The 27004-nt window shown below is 43.2% G+C and overlaps 1 protein-coding gene across 2 annotated transcripts in view; it reads left to right on the forward strand.

Moving 5' to 3' along the window:
* LRRC56 (leucine rich repeat containing 56) overlaps window positions 1-25750 on the forward strand; it is a 66865-nt gene extending 41115 nt beyond the window's left edge. For both annotated transcript variants that reach the window (XM_034062630.1, XM_013129107.3), the window contains exons 5-13: window positions 7221-7317; window positions 7718-7915; window positions 11895-12072; window positions 14211-14411; window positions 16705-16769; window positions 18008-18138; window positions 18879-19072; window positions 22233-22596; window positions 23358-25750. In XM_034062630.1, coding sequence (XP_033918521.1) covers window positions 7221-7317; window positions 7718-7915; window positions 11895-12072; window positions 14211-14411; window positions 16705-16769; window positions 18008-18138; window positions 18879-19072; window positions 22233-22596; window positions 23358-23547 — 1618 coding nt within the window. In that variant the 3' untranslated portion in view covers window positions 23548-25750. The remainder of the gene's footprint in view (window positions 1-7220; window positions 7318-7717; window positions 7916-11894; window positions 12073-14210; window positions 14412-16704; window positions 16770-18007; window positions 18139-18878; window positions 19073-22232; window positions 22597-23357) is intronic.
* The last annotated feature ends 1254 nt before the right edge of the window (window positions 25751-27004 follow it).

Below are 27004 nucleotides of genomic sequence, written 5' to 3' on the forward strand. Positions count from 1 at the left end.
AAACCCTGACTGCTCTCCACAACTTACCCATTGTGCAGCACCATGGGAGTTGCCTTTCCTGCTGTCAGCAAAGTGTGCAGCAGAGACCCACAGGTAAAAAAGCAATATGCCAGTCCTTTGCCCCTTTCCAAACTTGAAACTTAAAAGCTACCAAGGAGCAACAAAACCAACAAACAAAAAAAGGAATAAAACTGTGAAATCCTTTTGTTGGGAGAAATATGACCAGTAGCATCACCATTGCAGCCCATTCAGGAAACAGCTTCTTATTGATGTGAAGGTTGCCTCGAAAAGATGGGACAGCAGAGACACCCTACTGCAAAGACATTTGTCAACAGTAGCTGTTCATTCACACAGAAATTCTTTATTTGCATGTAAAAGGGAGGTATTTAAAAAGACATTCTGTAAATGCATGCTTTTTGTACAGCCCAAAACATGTTTGCCTTTTGCTGGTGTGTTTAAGCTTATGAGTTGAGAATAGCCTAGCAAAGTTTCTTCTTGCTTAGTTTTTGAAGTCTCCAATAACATACCTCAGCAGGGTTAAGAACCCTTACTTGGAAAAATGGAAAAGCTGCAGAGCTCAGAACTAAGTAAGAACATTAGGTGCTACATTTCCATAGCATTTCAGCCTAAAAGTGGGCTTCCAGCAGCAAAAGATGGGATGTGATCCTTGTTAGCTTACACCTTAGGCACTGATTCATATTCGCTCAGTAAGCTTAAAATTCTAAGGACAATCTATGTGCCATGACTGTGAGGTGAAAGACAAAGGAGACCCAAGACAATGGTATTTAGTGTATTGCTACTTGAATTTGGAAGAGTAAGTACAAAACCAACCAAGGCTGCAATACTGCAAAGCTAGTCTGGTCTTCACATTCATATGGCATTTTTCTGACTGCAAAAGGCCATGGGAGGGATATAAGGACATGGCCTCAGCACTGCTTGATGACTTGGGGCCTGTGTCGTGGTTTTGATCAAGTACGAGCAACACATGCATACAATCAGGTTTACAATTTTGAATACAGCTATTTGAGAGTACAATGAAACTATTATGTAAGCTTCCTATTAGGACATATGTTACTGATTTAAATAACATTCAGGCTTTAAAGGTTTTTGCTTCTGATGTCAGAAATATCTGTACAACCAAACTATTGTGTGCTGACATACGGACCAGATCATTGTTATCACAGTGCTGCTTGATAAATTCTACTTGATTTCTGTAGATCACAGATGAGATTTCTTTTTTTCCTTTAGTTTGGAAGAGCATAGTTTGGTCACTTTAAAATCTGAACCTCTTCACTTACCAGTGCATCTGTGTTCAGAGCAACCTTAAAACCAAAAAATATCCACATTAATGGCTATTTTAGATACATTTCTACTGAAGATTTATTCGACAGATGCATGTGTGCTTTGAGATAATTTGCAAGTTCAGTGGATTTAGTGTTTTATTTCAAGGTGAATGATTCAAAAACAGCTTCCAAAAGAAACTACGGTTTTAAAGCTGATGAATGTGTTCAGGGTTGTGCTGTTGTAAGTGTTTACCGGGTAGCTTGATCTCAGTGGAGCTATTTAAGATTTATTGTGGTGAAACCAAGAGCAGGATTTGGCTCTCTAGGTCTGGTCTCTGTCCAGTAAAATTTTGGCTGGAACGAATCAATCCCTGAAGAACAAGGATGTTGGATTAATGGAAGAACACATTATTTCTCAAGCTCGTTATTAGGTGTTGTAAGCCAAACTGTTCCTTGCCCCTCTGTTCTCCCCCAGGCTGGGGGAGTGATGACAAGATGGGAGCATCAGATTTCATGGGAAAGAAATCCTGAAGGGTTGTGCACAAGTGCAGAGGGTGTTGCCAGGACCCTCGCAGAAACGCAGGGTTGTTTGATTCATTCCCACCCCTGCAGCAGGATCTGGAGATAGTCAGAACCCAGGTTTCAAACCCTTCAATTTATTAGTATTACTTTTTAAAAAGCAATTACAAACGCTAGTTTATGGGTCCAGACTGAAACTGTATGTTGGTTTCTTGCCACTTTTGGATACTAAAAGCATGATCTGGTATTCAGTGTGTGTCCTTCAGGCAAGTGCGTAGGTGCGTGTGGAGTAATTGCTCTGGAGGACACTGGTTTGGCAACCTCAGAGGCTGTAATCCTCTGTTTATCACAACTAAAAGATATGGCATACACATTCCCACAGCATGCCCTGTCTCTGCTTCAGATCTGAGCTGCAGGATACACAGTTGCTTTACCTTTTGATTCCTTGCCCTTCCTGTAAAGTTCTCAGCTTCCATGTCACTCGGGACGGGAAACTTGTCCACTGGAATAGAATTATCTGTTGTGTATATTAATGGGAGCTATATTTCCCCTACAGTGTCTTCTGCTTCTTTCAATATGGTCTTTGCTGTTTGCACATCACTGGGTCACTCCTGTGCTGCACCATATGACCAACTGCCACCAGCTTTGTACAATGCATCATTGTTTTTTCCTATTTCAGCTGTCAAACTTCTCAATCGTATTCTCAACCCCATTTTTTAATAGAAACTGTCACTTTCTATATGCTTATGTCATGCCTAATACAGGAGGGTTCTGATCTCTGACTTGTGTCTCATTAATCTTTGTCTCAGTCAATGATTATTTTGGGGGGAGTGTTTTTTACACCATGTATAATTTTAGTGGATTTTCTCTCTTGCTAACCTGGTTATTTGTTATACAGAGTTTATTACTGTAATTAATAACAGCATAAATAACAATTTACCCTGGTGAATTATTATCAGAGAGATTCCTGTTGATTCCACTGTTGTTAAAAAGCCATGAGATGCATCTCCCTGGTTTGGTCTGATCTGACCCTCTGCACTTGACATAAACAAAAACATACCCATGCTCACACTTGCACGCACACAGCAGTCATACTTGCTCATGCAGCTCCTTGCTTTGCTCCAGCCCCCTCCGAGGTGGACGTGCTGGATGCAGTAGGGCTGGTCCCAGAGGAGGCACTCCCATCTCCTGCAAGCTCTTAAGTTCCCTTCTCACCAGCCAGAATGTTTCAGAAGTATTTTCAGAAATGCAGGTGCATGGGGCTGTGGGGAGCAGCTTGCTTTGACTTACATTGCCATTTCACCTTGTAGCAGACGTGCTCTTGGGAGCAATTATCTGTGTAGTAACTAACAAGGGAGTTTTCTCTGATGCTGCAGTGTGATTCACACAGATTCCAAAAGATTAGTTTGTTAGTTACCGAATAAAATACTTGCAGCTGTACTTTGCTGTGATAACATCTCTGACTGGAGATGACTTGTTATGGACGCAGGAGTAAAGATCTGCAGGGCCAAAATATGACTGTGTGATCCAGAATTTTAGGCTCTTCCAGCAGCGAGCATGACCCCAGGATCAGCAAAGGGAACTTTGTTCATGGCTTTAACTTGCAGCAAAGCTCTGCGATCAGGGCTGGGCACAGGAAAAAGTCCTTTTGCCTCTTCTCCTCACTGCTGCTTATCTACATAGCAGGGAAGGAGAGACAGCAGTCATGTGCCCTTCCTAGGAGGTGAGGTGCTCTTCTGAAGAGGAAGAGGACAAAGATGCCTTAGCTTGCTAACTCCCTTTCCTGAAATAGAGGGCAAATGTGGGCTGAGTGATACCAAACAGTGTAACCAAATACATGCTTTCTTAATATGTTGTGCCATGAGTTAAAGGTGAGCTTGGGACAGCCAACTTTTGTCTCGTAAGAAACCAGTTTCCATTAGCTTCTTTTTTTCTTCTTCTTTTCTGCAGCATTGCCTGTATAAATATTTCTTAATAACGAGACCGTTATCAAACACTGGGTTTTACTGCAAACAAATGCAGCAGTTCTGCCTTTTGTGAGTACCCAAGATGTGTAATATACAGCTGAACTCTTTTCTCTGCAGTACTAATACTAATCAACCAGTTTAAAAAGTTTTCATACTTTGATTAGTATTGACCTTATTAAACATGCTGCTCCTGACTTGCGCTGAAGTTAGCTGTAGGAGAGTCAGAACTGCAATCAATGAATGAAAATGGTACGGATTTGAGACTGTAGACGTGTCAGTGTAAATTGTAAAGAGTGAGGTAAGTAGGTTTTGGAAGCAATTTAATTAGCATCTTCTGATGGAGTCTGCAGCAGGAGAATGTTTGAAGATTTGTTGGCTAATAACTCATAGTGAATATGTGCTGTGCGTGACTTAGCAGGTGCTGTGAGTAGCGACTGACCCCATTCATGTGCACTGTTTTAGCCATAGCCAGCACTGAAACTGAAAACCGTAACACGCAGAGGGAAATACGATTTAACTGTATAAGTCTTTGATCTGTGAGTAAGAGGAGGGAACTGCTTCTTCAAAATCCATGAAGTGGTGCAGGTTTTAGCAATGGAGGGGATAGCTGTTTCTTCTCAGAGCCTTGTGTAAAATCTGCTTGGGAAATAATCCATTGCTTTATTTTGGCAGCCTTTATATTGACAGAGAAACATTAAGAACAAGCATGTTACCGAAAGGTCCTTCTGTGGCAAAAGACCTGCAGTTAGGGAGTACAAGACAAACAAAAATAAAAATAGGATTCATCAATCATACCTTACCATACACATGTATAATAGGTTAGGTTGTCTTCAGTTTTGCTGGCCTAATAAGCAGAGCGTCTATCAGAAACACTGTTTCAGTGATACAGAAATGAGCACGACCACTTTCTTTAGCTATGTTCAGCAGTTTACAGAAAAGAAAATTCTGCACCAAAATTTGCCTGACATTTGAAAAACTCATCAGTGCTTTAAGTGGGTTGGGAAATGAGCAATGTAGTTCCTTCACATTACTCCTAATGCCATATTTATGTTTATGGATGTATTGGCCTTGGTTGGTGGTAGGTTCTACTTTTGTAATTTAATTTAATTTCTTTCCTATTATAGGCATGCAGTTTGCAAATCTAATAATAAATTTATGTAAATATTACTTTGGAGGCATCTGTTCCTTAAGGAAGCCTTAGAAACCAGGGTTTGTTTTATTTATAAAATACACGTAAATAGTCCCTGAAAGATCTTCTGCAAGGCTGGGTATGTGGTAACACACAGGGACATTACGATCCTTCAGGACAGACAAATCTGAATGAGTACTTCGAAGGAAATGTGATAAATTCCCATCTTTTTAGGTCCTTATCTGGTCACAGGTTTAGTGACACAATGCCAGGTGTTCCACATTGCCCTGATAGCTGTAAAAGGTAGAGGTAAAGTAAGCTTGCAGCAAACTGGCAGAAGGACCTGTATTGTTTATACATGAAGGGAGTTTCTGTGTGTGCTTGGCTTGCTTTACCCATGTGTCTCTACTAGACATCAATGTCCTGTGTCAGTATGGGCAAGCTGCCTAAATACACAAAATTCAGTTGTGGTTTATGTCAGTTGAGGGTTTTCTCCTGTGAGGAGGAGTAGCCTTAGACAGAAAGAGATGTGCTGTTGACTGAGATTTTTCTTATTGGCTTTGTTCTGGCCATTAGATCAACTGCACTGTTTGTACTTCAAAGGCTATAAAATGTTATGCAAACACACTGTATGGTGTATCCATCATGGACTTACTTAAGTCTGCAGCATCCAAAGAAGAGATGACCAGAGGCACCCAAAGCATGGAGCTCCTGCAGTGGATGCATGAAGTGAGATAGGTCTGAATGATGTCCATGGACAAACCCAGAAGGCAGAGGTGTGAAAATCCCCAGTTTCACACTAGAAACTCCTGTTCATTCCTGTATTGGGGAAATCACAGAAGAGAGGCATCTAAGCATGTTTTTCCATGCATCCACCTTTTATTCAGCTTTATGCAGTCCCCTTGCTCCTGACATGACCCTTCCAAAGTGTTCAGATAGTGGAGTAACAACAAAAAAAAAAGCCAGGCAGGAATATAGCCCCACTTGTAAACGTACTGTTCCTGACCTCTTGGCCTGGCTGGCTGTGCAGTGTCCCTGAAACAGGCCATTTGTAGCGTTATTTTCTGCAAGGCTGCATCAAAGCTGCAAGAGGTTCTCCGAGGGCAATGCAAAGTTGCTCTTTTCCCCCATGATCCATAGAGAGAAGACATGAGTAAAGGAATTGAATTCTAAGATTAGAAGGAACCCCATGGCCATATTATTTTCTCTTCTGCAATTTTGCCTAGACAGTGCATTAAAGTGTTATTTCATTGTTATTATTATTTATTTATTTAACATATATTATAAAGATTGATATTATTAAAAAATAGCTAATCCACCATTTTTAAGTCCAAGAATCTCTATTTAAGAACTCTTTAGCTGTTTGAATGTGGTCCTGGGCAACTGACCCTGCCTGAGCAGGACTGGACAAGATTACTTCCAGGGGTCCCTTCCAACCTTAGCCATTGCTGTGATTCTGTGAACTCCTCTCTACCTCCTCTGATAAACTGTCCTCATATACAGTTCCCCACTGATTAGCTGTTTATTATGCAGGTAGCCTGACATCATGGCTCCAGGAAAGAATTCTGAGTTTCTGATTGGTTTGTTGTTTCATAAAGTGTTGTATTTTTGGCGTGACTGAGTAATGGCTTTATGCAAGTTAATGTTGCCAAACAGAAGGTGGTTCAGCCTCAGTTTGAGTTGCCACCATTTTTGCATTTTGCATTACCTTTTGTTGCACACCGTGGTGATGGACTTAAGCAGGTCAGTACGTGGTTTTCTGGGTTAGGACCTGAAAGGTCGGAATCCATATAAATGATCCCTTAATATTTTTCTAGACCTAAAGGGTAGACAAATATGATGGAAAGGATTATAATTTTCTGCTGATTCAAAAAATGTTATTTGGCAAGAGTGCTATTCCTTTCAACTGCAAAATTGGAAGAAAGGTAACTCCATAAGAAGATAGAGTGAGGTTACTTTGCAGTCATCTGAGATATGTTAATTTGGGTTATGTGTGTAGAGCAAATGATGCCAGCATAAACAAACTTCACTTAATTCTTAGCAATTACCTGCGATTTATGACAGAATTACCATGATGTAGGTCTTGGAAGAATCTTAATCCACCTGAACTGGAGCAACATATTGTCATAAAAGAACAAAAGTGTCTGAGAGACAGGTAGAGAGGGGTATAATTTTTTTCTCCACCTTTGAAGGTGAACATTTTTAATGACATTTATTGTAAACAATGTGAAATTTGAAGGAAATAGCAATGGTCTGTTCTTACGAAAAAGAAGCAAGTTTTGAGATCCATTCAAATTGAGTTTGGATTGTTTCTTTCATAAGGGATCTTGGAACCACATTGTCCCATCTCTACATCTTGCGGATGGCTCACTGTGGGCTCTCAGATTTAGATGGGATCTCTTCATGCAGTTCTCTAAGAGTAAGTATAGATGTGTCCTGCCAAATGACAATCTCAAAACTATCTCTTCAGTTGATACTTTTTACTTGTAGTCTTTTTTCTTTTCTGACTCTTTGTTTTTCTAAAGGACTTTAGTTAGATGCCTTGAATTGCATGTGTTAGTTCAAAAGATGCCACAGTATTTCTCTTTCTTAATGAGGTACAATATTCAGGTCTGATCCTGAAGATGCCTAATGCAGCACAGTGCTTATTGCCATATTAGCCCTAACTATTTAAGGTGGCAACAGCCACACTTGTTCACCTGTGTGCTAGTTTCATGCTGTCATGTAGTATTTCAAATATTAGAAAACATTTTGCAAAGCTTGAGTGTTGCTTGTGCAAGCCTGTGGTTTACATATTTATTTTGTCTGCTTCTGCTGAGGAACTCTACATAGCTTATAACAATATCTCTGACCTGAGCCAGCTGCCCTGGCTGGACCACCTTGAAGTTTTGGACCTGGAAGGGAACAATATTGAGGACATCAACCAGATGCACTACCTGGGACTTTGTTGCAAGTTGCGCCACCTGACAGTGGAGGGCAACCCTATCTGTCTGAAGCCAAATGCAGAATCTGCAGAGGTGAGGAACTCAGTTTGCGTATATTGTGTTAATTTTTGGCAATGTATTTTTAGTTTTGAGTTGGAAATGAGAAATGTTTCTTCATCTTCTTATTGTATCCTTCTGAGTAATGATATGGGATGTATTCCCCATTTTTCATTTCTGTTGATATTGTCTTCTCGTGGGTACTGTCTACAAGACAAGCACAAATGAAATACAAAGAGTGCTAGCGAAGACTCAGGCCTGTTTCCTAGCAATGTGTTTCATCTTACCTATGAGAATGGGACTAAACTAGAAATGAGCTTTTACTAATCCATACAGCTGTTCTGTCTACTCCCAGCTTGCATTGCAAGCAGGCATGTTAAAGGAAAACCAAGGACAGCATGGACCACAGCTATTTGGATCTTTCTAGCTTGTAGGGATCTTGCAGCAGGTTAGAAGGTAGCCAATATTTTTCTTACAAAATGTGCCAGTTGCAGTGTCTCAATTACATGTCTGTCTTTGGGCTTTTACATTTCCTTTAGGAGGCTTTCTGGTCCAACAGCAAGTGCTCCAGGACCACCACACTCAAAAGCTGAACCCTCAGACAAACAAAGCTTGAGATAACTAGGAAAAGCAGTATTGTGGGAACTGCTACTTGTCCTTTTCCCTGAAAGATTAAAATCAAATTACCAAAAATTACAGTAGTTCACCTCCTATGTACTGAAATGATGAAATGTTTTCTGTGGAGATTCTGTGGAGGTTGTTGAGGACATGAAATCCTCTGTGTCACAAAGATGAAACCACAGTGATGAATGATCTGTTGAGATATAAAAACAGGCATCTTGGCACATACTAAAAAGGTACTTGGAAGAAAAGCAGAGTTTGAAAAACTTGGTTGAATTAGGTAGGCTGTTCCTCATTTTGGTCACATAATGTCTAACGCATATCATCAGATGGCAGTTTATGGCCAGTGCACAATTTATTGTCATCCAGGTCTTTTGGAAGGTCACAGGCCTATGCACATACACATAGGTATGTAATAGACAGCACTCACTTTGGATGATGCAATCCCCATGAAGAGCTGATAATGCAGGGGTTAGAAAGCAGAGCAGGTCTTGGTGCTGTGACTCCACTGTGCCATGTGCCATAGCTTTGCTGTGCATTTCAAAGTGATTATGCCCATGCTGCTAATTTTCCTAAAAGGTTGGGTTTGATATTTGTCCTGGATTTAGACTTGAAAACCGAGGGGCTGTCACTAACAGTCAATCATGTAGCAGACATGCATGTATTTTAAATATCCTCACTTCTCAGGTACACGAGTTATTAACATTTTTCAGATTTAATTGTTGGCTTGATCATATCCCTCAGTAAATTGAGCCACAGAAGGCAGTGCTTTAGCTAAGATAATATTCCTCTCTGGAATCCAAAAGAAAATATTGTACTCTTGCCTTTCTGTTTTGAACTGGTAGAAGTATACTTCGGAGACTACACTTGTAACTATTTGTAACCAGAAGATGCAATCATGAGAGGAACGCACATATTCCTACAGTAAGGAAGCACTGCCTGCTTCTGATGGACAAAGTATGCTTAATTTTTTGGCTTTCATGGAGCCAAATACAGCTTCTGACACTTCCTTATCATAGCTTCCTAGCATGAAAATGGTGCAGTATATCGTAACAGCATAGAAAGTCTTTCTATTCTCTCATCATTCCTGCTCAATAAAAGTGGTGATTTTGGAGGATGTAGTTTTCACTTGGTGTCTTCAGTCCTTACATGTACTTGTAATGGAGAAATGTCACATTGCCCTTGGTTTGTTTACCTGAGGAAATGAGTCCTTGGGATGTCACTGCATGTTGTCATGTAACAGAAGTTCAAAGAGGAGTGGTATACAGTGGTCTGCACTACTACTTTTCTCCTCACTGAATGGCTGTCTCTACTCCTGGGCTATTAGTTGCATTCAAATGCCAGCCAGAATTTGTTGAGGAATGGTGTGTTTTACACAGAACTGTAACAGAGACAGACTGTGAGTTCACTGTGGTCTCTGACCCAGCCTCCATGCTGGGAAGCTCCTGAGCCCCAGGGAGGTTAGGAAAGTGGCCTTTCCCTCAGCTGCTGAGAGCTTCTCTGTGGACTTTGCTGCTTTCTTGGTTCCAACTGAAGTTTGTATCTTTTCAGGGTAGAGAACTTGAAATATATAAAAGAATAGATGTGGGCTTATTTTGGTGTGCCTTAGATGGCCAGCTCTAATTCCTCAAGCTCCTTCTTGCAATCTGGCCCTTGCTACAGCCCTGTAAAAAGCTCTTCTATTTATTTACTTTCAATCTACAGAATGCTCTAGCTAAATTTACTGCTCTTTTTTTTTTTTCAGACAGCCTGTTTGCTCTCTGTAATTTGATTTTCAGATGAGCTCATCTTTCCCTGTTATCTAAACCAAGAGCACCAACCTGATGATAAATCCTGCAGCCTCTGCTGCACTAATGTAACATGAGTGTAATGTGATGCTCCTCTCCAATAGGACATGGCTGGAAACTGGCTGTAGCCCAGACACTGTTCAGAGTACATGTGGTACAGGGCAGCATGGCGAGTGGTTGACTCATTTTCTAAATTAAGATTAAAGGCTTAGTTAGAGAGCTCCAGTGTTTGCCTCTCAACAACAAAAAGCACACCCTCTATTTGGTGAGTTCCCCTGCCAGCCTCAGTGCTGCACTGTGCAGAAGGAGGGAGCATACAGCCAGGCAGGTCCCACAGAAAGATTTCTGTTTGTGACAGCTGTGTACTGAATGAGGACTTGGCTTTGTGAAGTTTTCTAATATTGCATGCAATGTCTTGAAAAGCATAACATTTATCTGGATGAAGCAATTGATTTGCAGGGAGCTGTCCATTCATATTCTGCCACTAGCAGTGTGCTCTTGGTTTATATTTTTTTTCAGTATCAGTCATCATTGTTTACTGTTTTTTGTAATCTGAGACTATTTTAACCAGAAATATTCCCATTGCAAAGCAGCATGACCCAGTCACCCCTGCTGTATTGCTAACTTTTCCCAAAGACAAAGGTGCCACGTGAAGGTGTCTATACCACCTGAACCCACCAAAACAGCCCAATTTGCAGTGTGCTCTGAGCACAGTTGTAACTGTTCTGGATTGCCTCGCTGCTCAGGGGTCCCAAAGCATTGGCATGTGCTCACGAATCATATCATATCATGTCAGCTTCCCACACACATGCAGAAGGGGCTACACCTGTGCTTTCCCCCATGGCTGTCACACTGAGTCCATGTGCTTTGGAAGCAATGGCATTCTTTATCCAGCACAGAGAAAAGAAACCCAAGTGCAGTCCATTTTAGCCTTCTGTATACCTGCTGTTGGTATGTGACTTCTTGCAGAAGCAAATGTAGTGTGAAGTAAGCCATCACATCTAACAGTGTATAAAATCACACACAAGCCCCTGAAGACTGCCCAGAAAACCAGTGCAGTTCACTCGCTGAACCTAGTTTATGAGTGTGCCTAAAAACACAATCCATGAAAATGCCCTTTTTCCATGAGCAGGTGTAGCAACATTCATCACATGTTTTCAAGTCTTCCTATCACCTGAGTATTGATGCAGCAACCAGAGAATCACAAAACCAGTGAGAGAGGCTGGCTGAATGCTGAGGGTGCGCAGGCTTTCCATGGGCATTAGTGGCTTTGTACACTTCCGTACATTATATATAGTAAAACAGAGACAAATGCCACGATCACCAGTGGGTAAACAGCAAAGGAACCTTTGGGCAGGTGTCATGTGTTTGCACTGCTCAGGGCATGTCCCCAATACATTTTTTAATAAAAAAATAATTATGCAAGCAGAAAGCTCAGTGAAATTAAAGTCTTGACTCTTTATTTCTGTTGAATTAATAGGTTTGCCTCATAGAAGGCTTTTCAAATTATAAGGCAGTCATACAAACTGAACACTGCTGTGCTGCTGGTGGAAGTCCACAGTCTGTTAAATCAACTGTTCAAGTGACCACTTTCTCAATTTCACCAGGAAGCAGATTATAATTACAGAGCTGAAGTAAAAAAACTCATTCCCCACTTGGAGTATTTGGACGAAATACCAGCAAGCCACACTGCTCTCCTTCTTTCCAATAAGATGCATGAGGACTGGCTAATCATCAAGGAATCCATCAAGGAAGGTGGTTTAGCTGGCGGCTTTTCATGGTTAGGTATGTCAGGTTTCCTGTCCAGGTTCATTTTTCAGGTTATGATGTATGAAAAAGAAAGACGAAGAGCAAGCTGGCCTCTTCAAAGCCAACGTTTAATTATAGTGAAGGGACAAAGGATGTTGTTGTGACTTGGGAAGTGAGGAAGCTAGAATTCAGCACTGTGCAGACTTAAATGAAAGCTGTCCGAAGCTGGGCATCAAGATCAGAAAAATGCAGATGACTTCTAGCGCATCAAGCAAATCCAGTAGTAGCTGGGAGTCTGTGCTTAGCATTAATTGTGCATGATTGGAAAAAGCAAAGCTTGGAAAGGAATGTTTCAACAGCAGCTCTTCATAGCCCTTTCCATAGCAGCAGTCAATCCTACACTGGGTGGATGTAGCAGGATTTCCTTCTCCAATTTAATAATAGGAAAGGCAATTTGGTCACCACCCCGCAATGGTAGCAACATCCTAGCAACTGAGATTGCATGGAGATCTGTTCCATTTTCCTTGCCTCTGTGATTAAGTCCGTTACATTCATTAGTAGGGAACAAATGGTTTGAAATAAAAACCTGTTGTCCCTTTGCCTGTAGCCTTGGTTATAGTTCAGATGTCCATGCTTTTATGTATCAATCACCCTACATTCATTTTACTGCGTGCCACTAAATATTACCAAGTATTTCCTAAAACTGCTCCTGTTGCTCCCCATTAGTGTGGGCAATGCACTTGGCTTCCCAGTCCTCTCCCCATACCCCCACTGTGGTTTGCCTGCCAAGTGTATTCCATTAAATATTTAATTTGTTTTGGAATAAGTACATATATTTGTCATTTATTTAATCCCTATGGGTACAAATCAATAGTTGTAATAGAAGTTATTGTAGGAAAAATAACCCATTAAAATCTGATCCCTCAATGATCCTGCTTTGGCAAATATCAGCTATGGTTCAGAAAACTGGTTAAATAAAGTAAGCTGCCAGCTGTGCCAGTAAGGACAGGGCACAAAATTGCAAGTTCATATTATTTCCTAGTGCAGCCAGACTCATATTCTTGCCTTCAGCTCTAAATTGATGAGCTGATATGGTCAGGTTCGAACATCCTCATATTTGTTTCTTTCCTAGAGCAATGTTGACTCAGGTGCTTTTAACACACTGTGTATTTCATGAGTTTGTATTAACAATTATGGCCCAGATATTTTACAGGTCCCTAACATTCCACCCGTAAGGAAATGGCCATATTATTACAGAGCTGATTCCTCCACTGTTAAGCTGGTAGACGCTCAACACTTTTCAGTGCCTAGATGAATGGCATGCTTTGTAATGAAATTCATTCTCCTATGGGTTGTTGGTTGCACATGTTGCTCTTACAGCTGTGATGTGCTCCTAGGGCAGCCGGTGGTTGGGCAAGCAAGAAGACAGGGCTCTATCTACCTTAGTTAGCTTCTGTATTATCCAGCCTTCCCTGTAGCATTACAAAACCTCAGTTTTCACCTTTCTTTCTATGGTAGAGAAGTATCTGTCTCTGATGCAATACTGGAAAAATCTGTCACTGCCATTCTCAAATTTCCATAGCTCCTGATATGTAGTTTGCCCTGATTGTTTAATAGCTCTGGTAGCAGCGTCACCATCTGCATTACACATGGGCATTTAAGCAATATATTTTAAGACTGGAGGCTTGGACCAGTAGCAAACCCACAGTGGTTCCCCCACAGGCAGATGGGCAGCAAATGAGAGGTAGCATGCTCTTACCCTGGATATGCAGACAGAAGAAGTAGCAGAATCCTGGATATGTCCAGGCTCACCTGCAGGGCAATTGGAGGTGGGTGGTGAGCACAGAACAGTTCCTGACCCCGTATTCAGCCAGCAGTCGGTCTCTGGTGTTCAGAAACAGGAGGAGGGTGGGAAGGGACTTTAGCTTAATTGGGGACCCCCGGGTTCTACTGTCTGCAGAGGACAGCTATGGGGGACTGCATGCAGCACCAGGAAGCCTTCTGTCTCTGGGTTTGACCCACTCCAGCATGTTTCTTGTATCTGCAATGACATGTTTTACCATCTCCTACAGCTCCAGGTGTGCAGCAGCAGTCCCCATATTGGCAGTGTACGGTGATGGTGTGGTTTGAAGCCATGAATGACTGTGCTTACTCTAGCAAAGTCTCTCTCTTAGATCCATGTCATGGGGCAGTAGCAAGGCAGCCTAGATGGAACCCAAGACCCCCGACAACTTCCAGACCTGGCACTGCACAGTCATCTGCTCATGCAGGGCAATCTAGCAGTGCCTGCCTCTTGTATGGTGGCTGTCCTCTTCCAGATCCCACTGTTTCTGATGAGCTGTTCACAGAAGACGACTGCAGTGATTTGATACATGGTAATGTATGTTTTTTAATCCTGTTCTTTCCCACACCTCCACCTCCTTCTGATTATTATTGCTGATGAAAGCCTGAGTGCTTTGAATACCACCTACCTATGGTGCTGCTAATCAGGTTCAGCACATGTTTTCTTCCGTGGGACTTACCTGTTTTAGCATGGGATTTCCTTTATTTCCCCCTGCAGAAGGAGGTGCATATCATCTGGGCTTCCCCCTCCTCAGTCCCACACTCCCATCTATTATGTGCTGCTGTCCCTCTTAACAGCCCTGAACTGCAGTGGTGCTCCCTCACTGAAACTGCCCTTCATACCTTGTCCAAAGCTGTTCTGCTCAGTCCTTCAAGTTGCACATAAGCCTAGCTGGAGCTCATTTAAGTCACATCTGGCACATCTCGTTCAGTCACGGGATATGTGGTCCAAAGCAGTACTCTAGAAAGGCATGGTGATGCACATTCACTCCCTGTGGGATCATGTGCTCCAACAGCAGGTACTGCAGTCTCATATTGCAGCATCATCATCACTGCTGTCAATGAGCACTTTCTTTTGGGTTTCCAGGAGTGGGTTCCTCAGCAAAAGGGGCCAGTTTCTTCACATACCTGATCTACAGGCTCACCCAAAACACAGATGTACCAGCTCTCTTTGTGCCCTGGCTACACAGAAGTTCTGCCAAGTTAGCAGCTCCTGGAGACAGCTGGATGGAAAGGGAGCTCACTTCTGGTACAATATTTGGCACTTGCCAAAATGTCCTTTCCTGGCTCCTGAAAATATATTGATGGTGCAACTCCACTGGCCCATGGAGTGCAGATTAGATAGAAAGATGGTGTTTGCTTTCCCAGCATTGTGGGCTGCTTCTCTCAGATGCCAGTCTCAGCTCAGTTCTTTGCTGTAGAAAGACTCAGGATGATGAGCTAGGTGAAGTGATGTAGTGTCAACTGAGTGCTCATTTGGAAAAGAACATGGAAACTGAATGCAGCTTGCTGGGGAATGAGACCATCCAGAGGCACCTTGACAGGCTTGAGAGGCAGACCCATGCAAACCTCGTGAAGTTCAATAAGGCCAAATGCAAGGTCCTGTACGTGAGTCAGGGAAATCCCACAAACTGGGTGGAGACTGGACTGAGAGCAGCCCTGAGGAGAAGCACCTGGAGGTGTTGGTTAATGAGAGACTGATTATGATCCATCAGCTCAGAAAGTCAACTGTATGCTGGACTGGGTCAGAAGAAGTGTGACCAGCAGGTCAAGAGAGGTGATTCTGCCCCTCTACTCTGCTCTCATGAGACCCAACCTGCAGTACTGTGTTCAGCTTTGGAGCCCCCAAAACAAGCAGGATTTGGACCTGTGGGAGTGAATCCAGAGGAGGTCATGAAGATGTTCCAAGTGCTGGAGCACCTCTCCTGTTGAAGACAGACTGATAGCGCTGTGGTTGTTCTGCTTGAAGAAGAGAAGGCTCCAGGGAGACATAGCAACCTTCCAGTGCCTAAAGGAGCCAACAAGAAATTTGGAGGGGGATTTCTGATGTGGGTCTGTAGGGATAGGACAAGGGGGAATGGTTTTAAACTGAAAGAGGATAGATTTAAACTAGAGAGAAGGAAGTTCTTTCTGTGAGAGTGGTGAGACGCTGGCACAGGTTACCCAGAAAAGCTTTGAACACCCCATTCCTGGCAGTGTTCAAGACAAGGTTGGATGTGACTTTGAGCAACCTGGTCTAGTGAAAGGTGTCCCTGCCCATGGCAGTGATGTTGGAACAAGATAATCTTTAAGGTCCCTTCCAACCCAAACCATTCTACTATTCTATGATAATTCTACATGCACTTTCAGGTAGCTGGCACTGCTGACAGAGACAGTTTCACCCAACGCTCACTGCTTCTTCCTGCCCCTTTGCTGCCTTGTACCTTTTTTGGCAGGAACATCTGCATAGCCACATGGGGAACCTGATTCTGATCAAGATCCAGCTGAAAAATGGTCCAGCAAAACAAACACACACCCCCCACAAAAAAGAAAAACAAATTTGGTTTTGATGTGGATCTGTTCCCTGATCTGACACACCGTGTGGCCACACAGATGTTTGCAGCAGCGCAGTGGAGGAGGCAGGGCAGAAGCAGAAGGAAACAGATTCTGGTAGAAACAGAGAAATGCCTCTTAGCAGTGGTGTCAGGCCATGCCAGCTCACACTGTGAACCTACACCATGAAATATTACATCTTTCTGTCTGTGGAAATGATACTGACTGATTTCAAAAACAGCACCATTTGTTACATGCTGGAATAAAACGTTCTCTTTTTCCTTTTTTTCTTAGGACTCAGTCAAGTTACGTGTGGGAACCACACCGAGGCTCCTTGTGCAAGGAGGCAAAAGCTAGGTGTATGTTTTTCTTCTGTATGTCATATGCCCATGGCAGGGGGGTTAGAACTAGATGATCTTAAGGTCCTTTCCAACCCTAACTATTCTATGATTCTATGATTCCTGCCTGGTAATCCCCAGGATCCTGGGATAAACTGAACTCTCACTGTGGCTTGTGGAAGCTTACTCTCTTCTGCAGCACAAAAGCCCCCCGAGATGCAATTGACCTTGAGGAGGACAAAGTCTCTTGCCCTAAAGTTACAAATGCTCCCATGTGCTAGCAACAATTAACCATCAGCCTTAAAGGAGCACACGAAAATAAGGTATCAGCTGATGGTGGTGCATTTTGTGTTGTCCTGGCTGAGCAGAGCACAAGGCAGGACTGCAAAATTTGACAGGATTTCTACAGCAGCTATTAAGCAAAAGATTTTTTTTCAGCAGTGTTTTTTTGATGTTGGTGTAAATAGCCAAATTGCTGCAAAGTCATTCCTACTGATTAAACAAAGGTTGTTCCTCTTGGCAGTGGGGTGGTACCTCAGCCCTGTGGGTCAGCCTGCTCATTTCAGCAGTAACATAGTGAGAGGATGCCCCTGTGTGTAAAGGGTGCAGTATGGGTCATCACGGTTAGCTTCTGTGGGCCATGATGTTCAACGTGGCACAAATGCACACATGCATGTTTTTAAACAGGCTGTACTAAAGCAGAGGGACAGCATGCACAGGACACCTGCATCACTGCATTATCAGCAGCCTCACTTGATGCTGAAAACAGATGTTGAAGAACCACTGGAAAAAAAGTTTCCCTCCCTTGTCTCTCCACTGCCACTGCACAAGCACTGGGAGCTTTTCTGAAACAAATCTGAACACTGGAAATAGATGATCTTTAACCCAAACCATTCTATGATTTGAGTGAATTACTGTGTTATAAACGAGGATGTGAAAGGGGACCACAGTCACATGCTGAATGATGCAGTTTCTGTGGTACTGGTCTTAATATGTTTATTGTCATAGATACTACAGGCTTATACACCAGTGAGATACAAGTCAACATCTGTCTTACTGCCACCATGGGTTCCACAAACTGTAACGGTGCACATGACTGGGGTGTGGGGCTTCTTAAAACTGGGAGCAAGAAAATAGCGAGGTATGATCTGAAGATTCAGGAGTAATAGCAGACTTTGATGCCTTCTAAAATCCACAATCTAGAAGCAGAGCTGGAGAGAGCGCCTGAGGTTATAAAAATAATTTCTGTCATTTTCCAGCCACCTGCAGCGAGCCCTTTGGAACTCTGTGGTCTGAGGACAGAAAACCTTTACAGCTCTGCAGGAGGAGGAAGTCTGCACCAGGAAGATGTGCTCTCCGAACTGAGCGCCAAGAGAGAGCAGCAAAAGAGGTGAGGCTGCAGGGGAAATCTTGTGCAATAAAGCGGGCATTCATTTTCTGCTGTAATAAAATAAGCTCCTTGGCCACCTGGTGGCGGTTTGGAGGGATAGTCTGGGCCTCCTGCCTTCCTGTCCCTGCGGTGCCAATCCATCCATCAGTCCTCCTCACTGGAGCGTCTGCAGGGTGGGCAAGGGAGAAGAAACCTCTGACCTCTGTCGAGAGCAGGCTGAAGACCTGCATAGTCAGGGTGCGCTCACTTGCTTAGTGAGAGCAAGGAAATGACTTTTCACAACAATGAAACATTGGGCCCTGACAGTGTCTACCTTCAGACACTAAAAGAAGTGAAAGTAGATGAGGTTTTCTGCAAACATTGCATTGGCCTAACCAAATGAAAGGCTGACAGGAAAATAACACCCAGCTGAGATTCCCCCACCTCATAGACAATTAATGGCTGTTCTGGAAGGAAAAACAGCTTCATATCTCTGAGCTTACTTCTTTGTGTAGTATTTAAAATCTGTCCCATCTCACTTGTTAACTTCAGGACATTTTCAGATAATCAGACACAGGAAGCTTAGATGGCTGATCGATTTAGAACTATTTTCCATTTTTCTGGGAAAGTGGGAAATCACAGTGACTGACTAAATCCATTTTCTGGGTGTTTGCCTATGTGGCCATGCCAAGCTGCACATGGCTGGCTGCATATTTACAACTCAAAGCCTACCTAAAGGTGTGATATTCGATATTGTCCAGGTGCCTGCATAGAGGACAGCAAGAAAAAGTCACCCAAGCACTGAAGGTAACTCTCAGTGATAAGGAAGAGGGTGAAGACTCCAGCCTGACTGACAGTTATGAAGGTGCATTGAGTGAGACCTCTGATACGGACCTCATTGAAAGGATTTCACTTGATTCTTCTTGCCACTCCTGTCTCTCCCAGTCTTCCTCAGGTACTGAACCTAAACCTCTAGGGAAGGATCAGCATTGGGTAGTGATACTTGCAACTAACGATTTGTAGACTGGTGTATTAGTGACTGCAGTGTTTTAAGAGATCTGGCTTCTGTGCTCTAGAGCAGCAATCTGGAAATATCACTGGAGAGCCAGACCCTATGAAATCCATTCTAGTTTTTAAGCAGGACATGGTGGCTAGCTGTGTTCACCATCAGTTGATTCATCAACATGGATCTGTAGAATTAAGAGGAGCAAAGCTGATCTTAAACCAGCTTAGCATCAAGTCTAGAGGAAGGACATGCCTCTGTCTTCTACCTTGTATCGTCAATTTATGGCAGTGACAAGTAAGTCTAAAACACTGGTGTTCTACCTAAGCTATATTTTAACCCAGCTGTCACTGGTGGAAGTATTGGCTGAGTGTCCTGGGTTCAGCAGTAGCAGTCATGTTTTCTCCTTCTTGGTAGCTGGTGCAGTGCTGTGTTTTGACTTTCGGGCTGGGAACGGTGCTGATAGCACCGATGTTTTGAGTTACTGCTCAAATGTTTACTCTGGCCAAGGACTTTCTGAGCTCATGCTCTGCCAGGGAGGAGGGGAGGCCAGGAGGAAGCAGACAGGACACCTGACCCAGGCTAGCCAAAGAAGTATTCCATACCATAGCACGTCATGCCCAGGATGTAACCGGGAGTTACCTGGAAGGGTTAGTGCTCTGGGGGGTTGAAGGAGGTATCGGTTGGTGCTCGGTTGGGCAGGGTGGGATGAGTTATCTGTTGGCTGGTTGGTGAGGTGTTGTATTCTCTTCACTTGTTATTGGCTTTATCATTATTATTTGTGGTAGTAGTAGCAGTAGTGATCTGTGCTATACCTTAGTTATTAAACTGTTCTTATCTCAACCCATGGGGGCTACATTCTTTGGATTCTCCTTCCTAACTGGAGTTGGGGGGGGTAAGGGGGGGAGTGAGTGCATGAGCTGTGCAGTCTTTGTTTAAACCACAACACTGAGCTAATGATTAAGGTTTAATTGGGCAACTGGGAATTCTGGAAAGATATGCAACCAAAGGGATGCATTCAATAATCAGTTTAAAAATGAAATGTGTTCTTCTACTCATTGAAAACAAAGTCAAAGGCCTCTCCAGAACTGCATTTACATAAATAAAAGCAGAATTCCTGCTCTTCACCACTTATTGAATATTATATTTAAGAGTATTCAAAACATTAACAGTGGTTATTCCAAATACATATTAAGTAGAGTACAAAAGTACAACTTTGCTACTATTGTTAATGATAACTTTTTGGGGGGTCTCAGTAAATACTGGCATGTGAGTTTTTGCTTTATGTTTCTTTCAAGGGCAAAATTGAGCTATTAAAATTTAGAAAAACAAATGTTTTGAAAAACCAGAACTATCATTAAACCATTCAAAGCCTCTGTGTACTAACAGTAATATAAGCAATATCTCTTTAATAAGAACAGAAACGGTTTGGAAAAATCTAAAGGAATGGCCAATTGTCCAGTGACCACAGAGGTCTTAGATTATGATCTCATGGTCTCTTTAGGTTTAATCAGATCTTTTTTAGATTTAATATGATTTCCATAAATTGAGTATGATTTATTATGACCTCATCATCTTTGTAGATCGAGTAAACAATGCCCCAGGTGTCTCAGTGCAGCAGGGCAATGCCTGATAGGACAATCAAAGTGAATGCTTGAGCATAAATCTGCCCATCTTGTAACCAAATCTGCTAGCATCTGGTTACAAGATTGTTGGAGTGGTTTGAAATCTAGTATTACATAGGGGATGGGGGGTGTGCAGATGATCCAGATCCCAAATTACAAGCAGCTGGCCATAATAACCAAGGTTCAAATAATCACAAGCACAGTAGCCTTTGCCCGTTGTCACTAATACACATATGTGTTTTGCAGAGCAAATACCTGATAAAACTTTAGCAACTGATGGATTTTATTCAGCAGGGCAATTAAAAATATGCTTGACTTCTGTGACTTGAGACCGCCTCAGGGTTTGGAGAGGCATTTAAATGCCTCAACACTTAACTTTGGAAGTGTATTCTACCCAGTTGCTTCTGTGAATTTCTCACAGATGAACTTGTTGCTGAAAACAGTCCTGATCAGGAAAGGAGAAGTCATTTGAGCAAAACCACTGTTATTTAAAAGTAGTTGCAACAACAGATCCATATAATCTGCACCCTTTGGAAGCTGTTGAGTGTTATTTCGGGCTCTTGAGTCAGGCATACCAGTCTTTCAGAATGTCTTTACTTAAATAAAAACCCCTATGAAATTTAGACATTTTTAAAGTATAGTATTATGGAAATTGTTCAGTGAAAATTTTGTATCAGCTTTAAGTTGTTACCTAAGCAGTAAAATACATGCCCATCAATTAGGAGCTGTGAAGCTGAACTCTCTGGGCTTGGTGGCACATTGTTTAGACTGTGTCCCTGCCCTGGACCCCACACATTAGTCACTTAGGTACAGTTAGTTCTTTTAATAGACAAGAGTAATAAGACCTCTGCCACATATAGCATCATTTTAAGTATGCATACATGCATGTTACATTCATAAGTCAGGAACAAGACTTTTCTTCTCTATATGTTGCACCTGAGATTACATGGGCTAACATATGAACAGCCAGGTAGTAGCCCTGTATGTAGGACAATATTTTCCCTATCAATCAGGTCATTTCCATAATTTTAAGGCTAATCTCAAGATCTTTATCTTATATCTTTGCCTCTGATTAAAAAAAATCCTCTGATTAAAAAGTGAATCTACTCATCTACAGTTATTCCTGTGCCTTGAATTTCCAATCACTGGATGAGGTCCTCAGGTATTTAAAACAACCCAGTGCAAATGCTAGCCAGGATTGATGCATGCATGATCCTGCGTGAGAACAAGGGGATGGGTGAGCTGGTTTGCTCCACTTGAGCTGTGCGTTGCTCATGAGCAGTTCCAGTGCTGGGCATGTCACCAGCAGGGAGGCTGCCAAATAACCCAAACCCCTGGCTCTCAGAGGAAGCAATTCAACAAGGCCAGGGACATGTCTGCCCACCCATCTCCATCACACAGCATTCTCCAATACATTTTTCTCACCAAGTCAGTAATTTAGGAATAAGTTGAACTGGTAAATCACTGTACTTCCCTCCCTGTTTCAGGTTCATCACAGGCTCAGGAAGGTGCAGTGTCCTCCAACCCAAGCCGCTGCCTAATTCCATCTCCTCCAAAAACCCCTTCACCTGCATCTGTAACAGGTGTCGCAGGAGGATCCTGGAAAAAAAGGAACCACAGGATAAGATGCCTAAAAACACCCAGCCAAGAGGACAGGCAGTGGATACAGCAATGCCAGCCAAGGGCTCATCAAGAAACTTCAGCCCAGCCTCTGGGCAAGAAATGTGCTCTTCTGAGCCAGCACAGCATGCTGGCTGCCTCTGGATCTCCAGGGCAGCACCAGACTGCTGGGAGCACTGGCCGGCAAAGGCCTATTTCAATACCAACAGCTGTTGGATCAACAAGCATCAGGTATGCACACTGCCAGCAGCAGTGCCTGCAGTGTGTCTGGGGAAAACAGAAGGGACTTCACAACAGGAAAAAGCAGACTTCTGTGTTGTATCTGGAGTCACCTGTCTGTTCTGTAAAAAACACATCTTTTATTTGTGCTGACATTTACTTTTGTGCATCTAGTGCTAAACTAAACATTTCCTCATGTTCCTTATAGCTTGAGCATTGGAAATGTTGTATTTTCTTAAATAATAGCCCAGAATTTTCATGTGTTCTTACTCCTCCATTCTCATGGACCGATGCCTATGTCTGTTGCAGAGTTCTAGTAGTGGCAGTTATTCAAGACTCTCCTTAGCTAAACCCCAGCACAAGTTCCTGACATCACACTTCTTATTTTTTCCTCCCCTTAAAACTTACATTGATTCATGTTAGAATGAGCTTTGGAAAATAAAGTAAGCATTAGAGAAGTGTTACATGCACCAAAACATGGTTATTTATGAACCTGCTTACTGTAAGATTAGCATCTTGTTGCTTCTTTGAAGCAAAAAAACTGAGGAGCTGTGAATGACACTTTGATTTTTGAAGTTAACATAGGCATTATAGAGCAGTAGAGGCAGAGAGTACATGCCTTGTGTGGGAAGCTGGTGTGTCTTCTGCTGCTCCCAAGCCTGGCAGCTTTCTGTTGAGTTTTCAGAGTGAGAGACAGCAGAGCTGGTGGGGAGAATGCAGATATCCAGACCTTGAGTGCTGTTTGACCGCAGTGTTCCTCTCTTTTCTCTCAGGCCCATTGTGGATGAGAGCCCTCCTGGAGAGATCAACCACTACCAGCCAGCTGTCTGCTCATCCACAAAAGCCTCAGAGAGACCTGGACTGATGAACACTGCTTGGCCCCTGACTGCCAGGGCCATTCTGCAGCCATTGCCACACAGACCCACTTCCCCAACATCTCAGAAGAGAAGTCCCCAGTCATAGAAGATACCTATGTGGCAGTATGTGTAGGATCTACATACACAGCACAGTCTTGAAGGATTGATGCTCTCTTCTTTCAGCTTCTTCTACAAGCTAAATGCAGAGCTGTGCAAGTAGAGCAGTTCAAACAAATGACATGATTTGCCTCAATCAAGACTACAGCTGGTCCAGAACTGCTTTCTTCAAAGAGCACCTGCTGATCAACAGAAGAGCTAATAAACCTCTTATTATAGACAAACATGGTTATTTTTGCAGCCTTCATGCACTAAAACAGAGCAAGTCCTAGTGTATTTCCTGATCCACATTGTGCTCTACTCTGTGAGTCAGGCAGGGACACTGAACCAAGCAGAACGTGGTGCTTGCAGTTTGTGGAGCTGGCTGGAGGAGGTGAGGGACAGAGCATTCCTTCTCATTCTTATCCTCCTGATCTAGCAGCAGCCCACAATGCACCTTATGCAGCCCTGGATGTTTAACATGTAAGGGACAAGCCAAGGGCTTGGGAGGAAGCAATGTCTGGAGCAGGTTGTAAGGGGAGTGTGCATGGCCTGAGGAAGAGCCCAGGAAGGTCAAGTGTTTTCAGAGCTCATGCTCCCCCAGGAGCTCACCCATTCACAGGCATCTGAGGATCTTGTTGCCTACATTGCTATGGGAGACAGTGCTAACAAAGTGGCTTGCAATATTAACATTTTTGTTTGCTCCTTAGCTACGTGGAAGGATTTATCTTGTTTCCTATGGATAGAGGCATACTGGAATGTCATTAGCATGTAAGCAAGATGTCAAGAGCATCCTCTGCATGTGCCTTTAGTGTCAGGCATCCCATCTCTAGCTTTTTAGACCAAATAGACTTCTAATTTCATATGACTGAATAATTTTAAGTAATGCTGCCACAAAGACAAGGCAGGGAAGTAAGGGAAAAATCCTTTTTTTTCTTTTTTTTTTTCAATAGGGCATTTATTTGTTTTACATTTGGGTGAGATTCAAACCATTGATTTGAGTGACTGCAGACTGAGATGCTGATCCAGATGACTGGGCCTTAAAACTTCATTGCTGTTGCAGTCTGAAACCATGCATCATTGCATTTTTTCCAGTTTAAATTACTCTGCTGGAGATATGTTTTTAAAATGGTTGATAAACAGTGATTACATGACAGGTTAACGAATTGGTTTATGTTTTCTTTCTGCTGGTCAGCTTAATGTAGAGGAGCAGAATAATACAGAAAACACCAAAACTTTGTCTCATCATAGTTATACTTGTACCACTTTTCCCTACAAAATAGTCTGGAGCTTTAAGATAATTTGCCCAGTTTCGGCAAGTCCTAGAGGAATTCATCCATCAAAAATCATTAAAACCTATGAGGTATGTGATCCTGTGCAATATTATGGGCGCAGGCAGGATTTCCCATCAGGTGTCGCCCAACACCAGTGCCCGTGTCCTGAAACAGGCTCCTAAAATTCAGTTTTTGCCAGTGTTGCTGACCATGATCACCATAAAACCAAAAATCTGGCACAGAGAATGGGGGAAGACTTATTAGTTCTCAGCACATGACACCTTAGCAGGTAGCAGAGCCAAGCATTGGTGGACAGCTCTGAGGCTTGAGTTTTTGTGTACCACCTTTGTTGTGTCTCTTCTGGGTGATCTGACCTGCTGAGTAGTATGTGCAAGAGTATGTGCTCTGAAGCTAAACGCATAACGTGACTCAGCACCAGGCTGTCATGCTTGGAGCAGCAGGGAGGCTTGTTAAGAGAGCAAGCCTGTGATCACAGACAGACCTGATGACTGGAAGAGGGCTGGTTGTCTCCTCTGCCAGGAGTGGGTGCACCTCAAGGCTGCCATGCTGTTGTCACAGTTTCCAGGACAAGCAAAATAAATAAGGCCGCTGCAGATCAGATCTGCACAGCTGTAACAGATGCACAGAGGAAATTGTTCTCTAGTTTTAGCCTCTGTTCATCTACCTTCCACCTTTTTCATCTAGAAAATGTAAAAGCCAGCCAGGGCTTTATGTGCTTATTATGAAATGTCAGGCATGATGGGCTACCCAGGAATTCTGTTCTCCTGTCCCAGAAAGGAAATATATGGGGAGTTTCACTCTGAGTTTTGTCACTGGTTCCTCTGCTAAAATTCTGTGTTGGTCTATTGAGTACAGACAAAATCCTTTAATGAATGAGCTTATTCCTATCCCTGCCGTTGTAAACTCTATTAATATTTATCTCAGTAGGATCCTTGCTCTCAGTTGGATGCAACTAGTTTCATATGTACATTAACAGCATCCATCCCCTTATTCTTGTAAGGAGTTGCTGATGGCTTTAAGTATCTCACTGCCTTAATGGGATTTGCTGCCAGCTGCCAAATTGATATCTAGAGTGTAAGCAGGAGAGAGGGGTGAGAACTACTCCCCCCCCCAGCTATTAATAAATAGAAGTGCTTTCTGCCGGGAGCTGAGTCTCATCAGCACATGCTGCTGAGCGATGGGGTGGTTAGCTGGGGCAGATGCCCTGCAGGGAGCAGGGCTAGCAGCAAAGGGATGTGGTCCAAAGTGGTCCAAAGTGACACTGCTGTGGTGTTAGCAGAAGCACAGTCCACCCAGGGGGCCTCTCAGCCTCTTAGCTGGTGTCCTGCGAGCCCCTCTGCTGGAGTGCTGGTAATGCCCTGCATACTGACAGGCTCTGCTCAGCCAGAGCTTTAGAAAATGACTGAGAAAGAAGTGTGGACTGCATGCCAGTTAGTGCAGTGTCTAACAACCCATCCTCATCCGGAAGGGAGCATGGCTGGGACAGCATCCCACCCAAACGAGCTCTGACCCGTCCACCAAACAAAGCATCCACCACTGACACATCCTCTCCTCATTGCCATCAGGAGCCTTGCTGTGCCTGTCCATCTCCAGCTAGAGCTCAGCCTGATTGTGCTAAAATTAAGGGAGTAGTTGAGATGGTTTTTAAGCACGTCGGGGGGGAGCTGCCTTGCGACAGGATCCTCCCGCATGGCACGGTGTAAAACAGAAAATGAAATGCTGGACTCCTGGGTGGAGAGTTGCAGTATCATTTACAATGTAAAACCTGTGCCTGAGGAAGAGAGTGACCGCACATGCGATCAGGCAAGCCGCGCTTTGCTTAGGAGCAAGAAGAACGTCTCGAAACGGACGCTAGAGGGAAGAAGAGAGTCTCACAAGTGTAACTTTCAAAAGACTCGAAAACCAGCCACAAACAGCTCCAGAGCGTTTGGGAGGTGATCGACACCGCCTGGGCCCAGCATTTTCTTTCCTACCTTCTCCAGCATCCAGTGTTCTGGCCTTGTATGACGCTCCTGAATGCACCATGCTGTATCACATACTATTTTGATTCATTTGGAAATACTTCCGCAGTGTCCACAAAATGTAATGGAGAACATCCTGGGCCCTCCCTCTGCATGGAAAAGCTGTGGTGCTATAGAGCATCCGTGGTGCTACAGGGCATCTGATGATGCT

Source organism: Melopsittacus undulatus, chromosome 4, assembly GCF_012275295.1.
Source record: "Melopsittacus undulatus isolate bMelUnd1 chromosome 4, bMelUnd1.mat.Z, whole genome shotgun sequence".
Classification (NCBI taxonomy): Eukaryota; Metazoa; Chordata; class Aves; order Psittaciformes; family Psittaculidae; genus Melopsittacus; species Melopsittacus undulatus.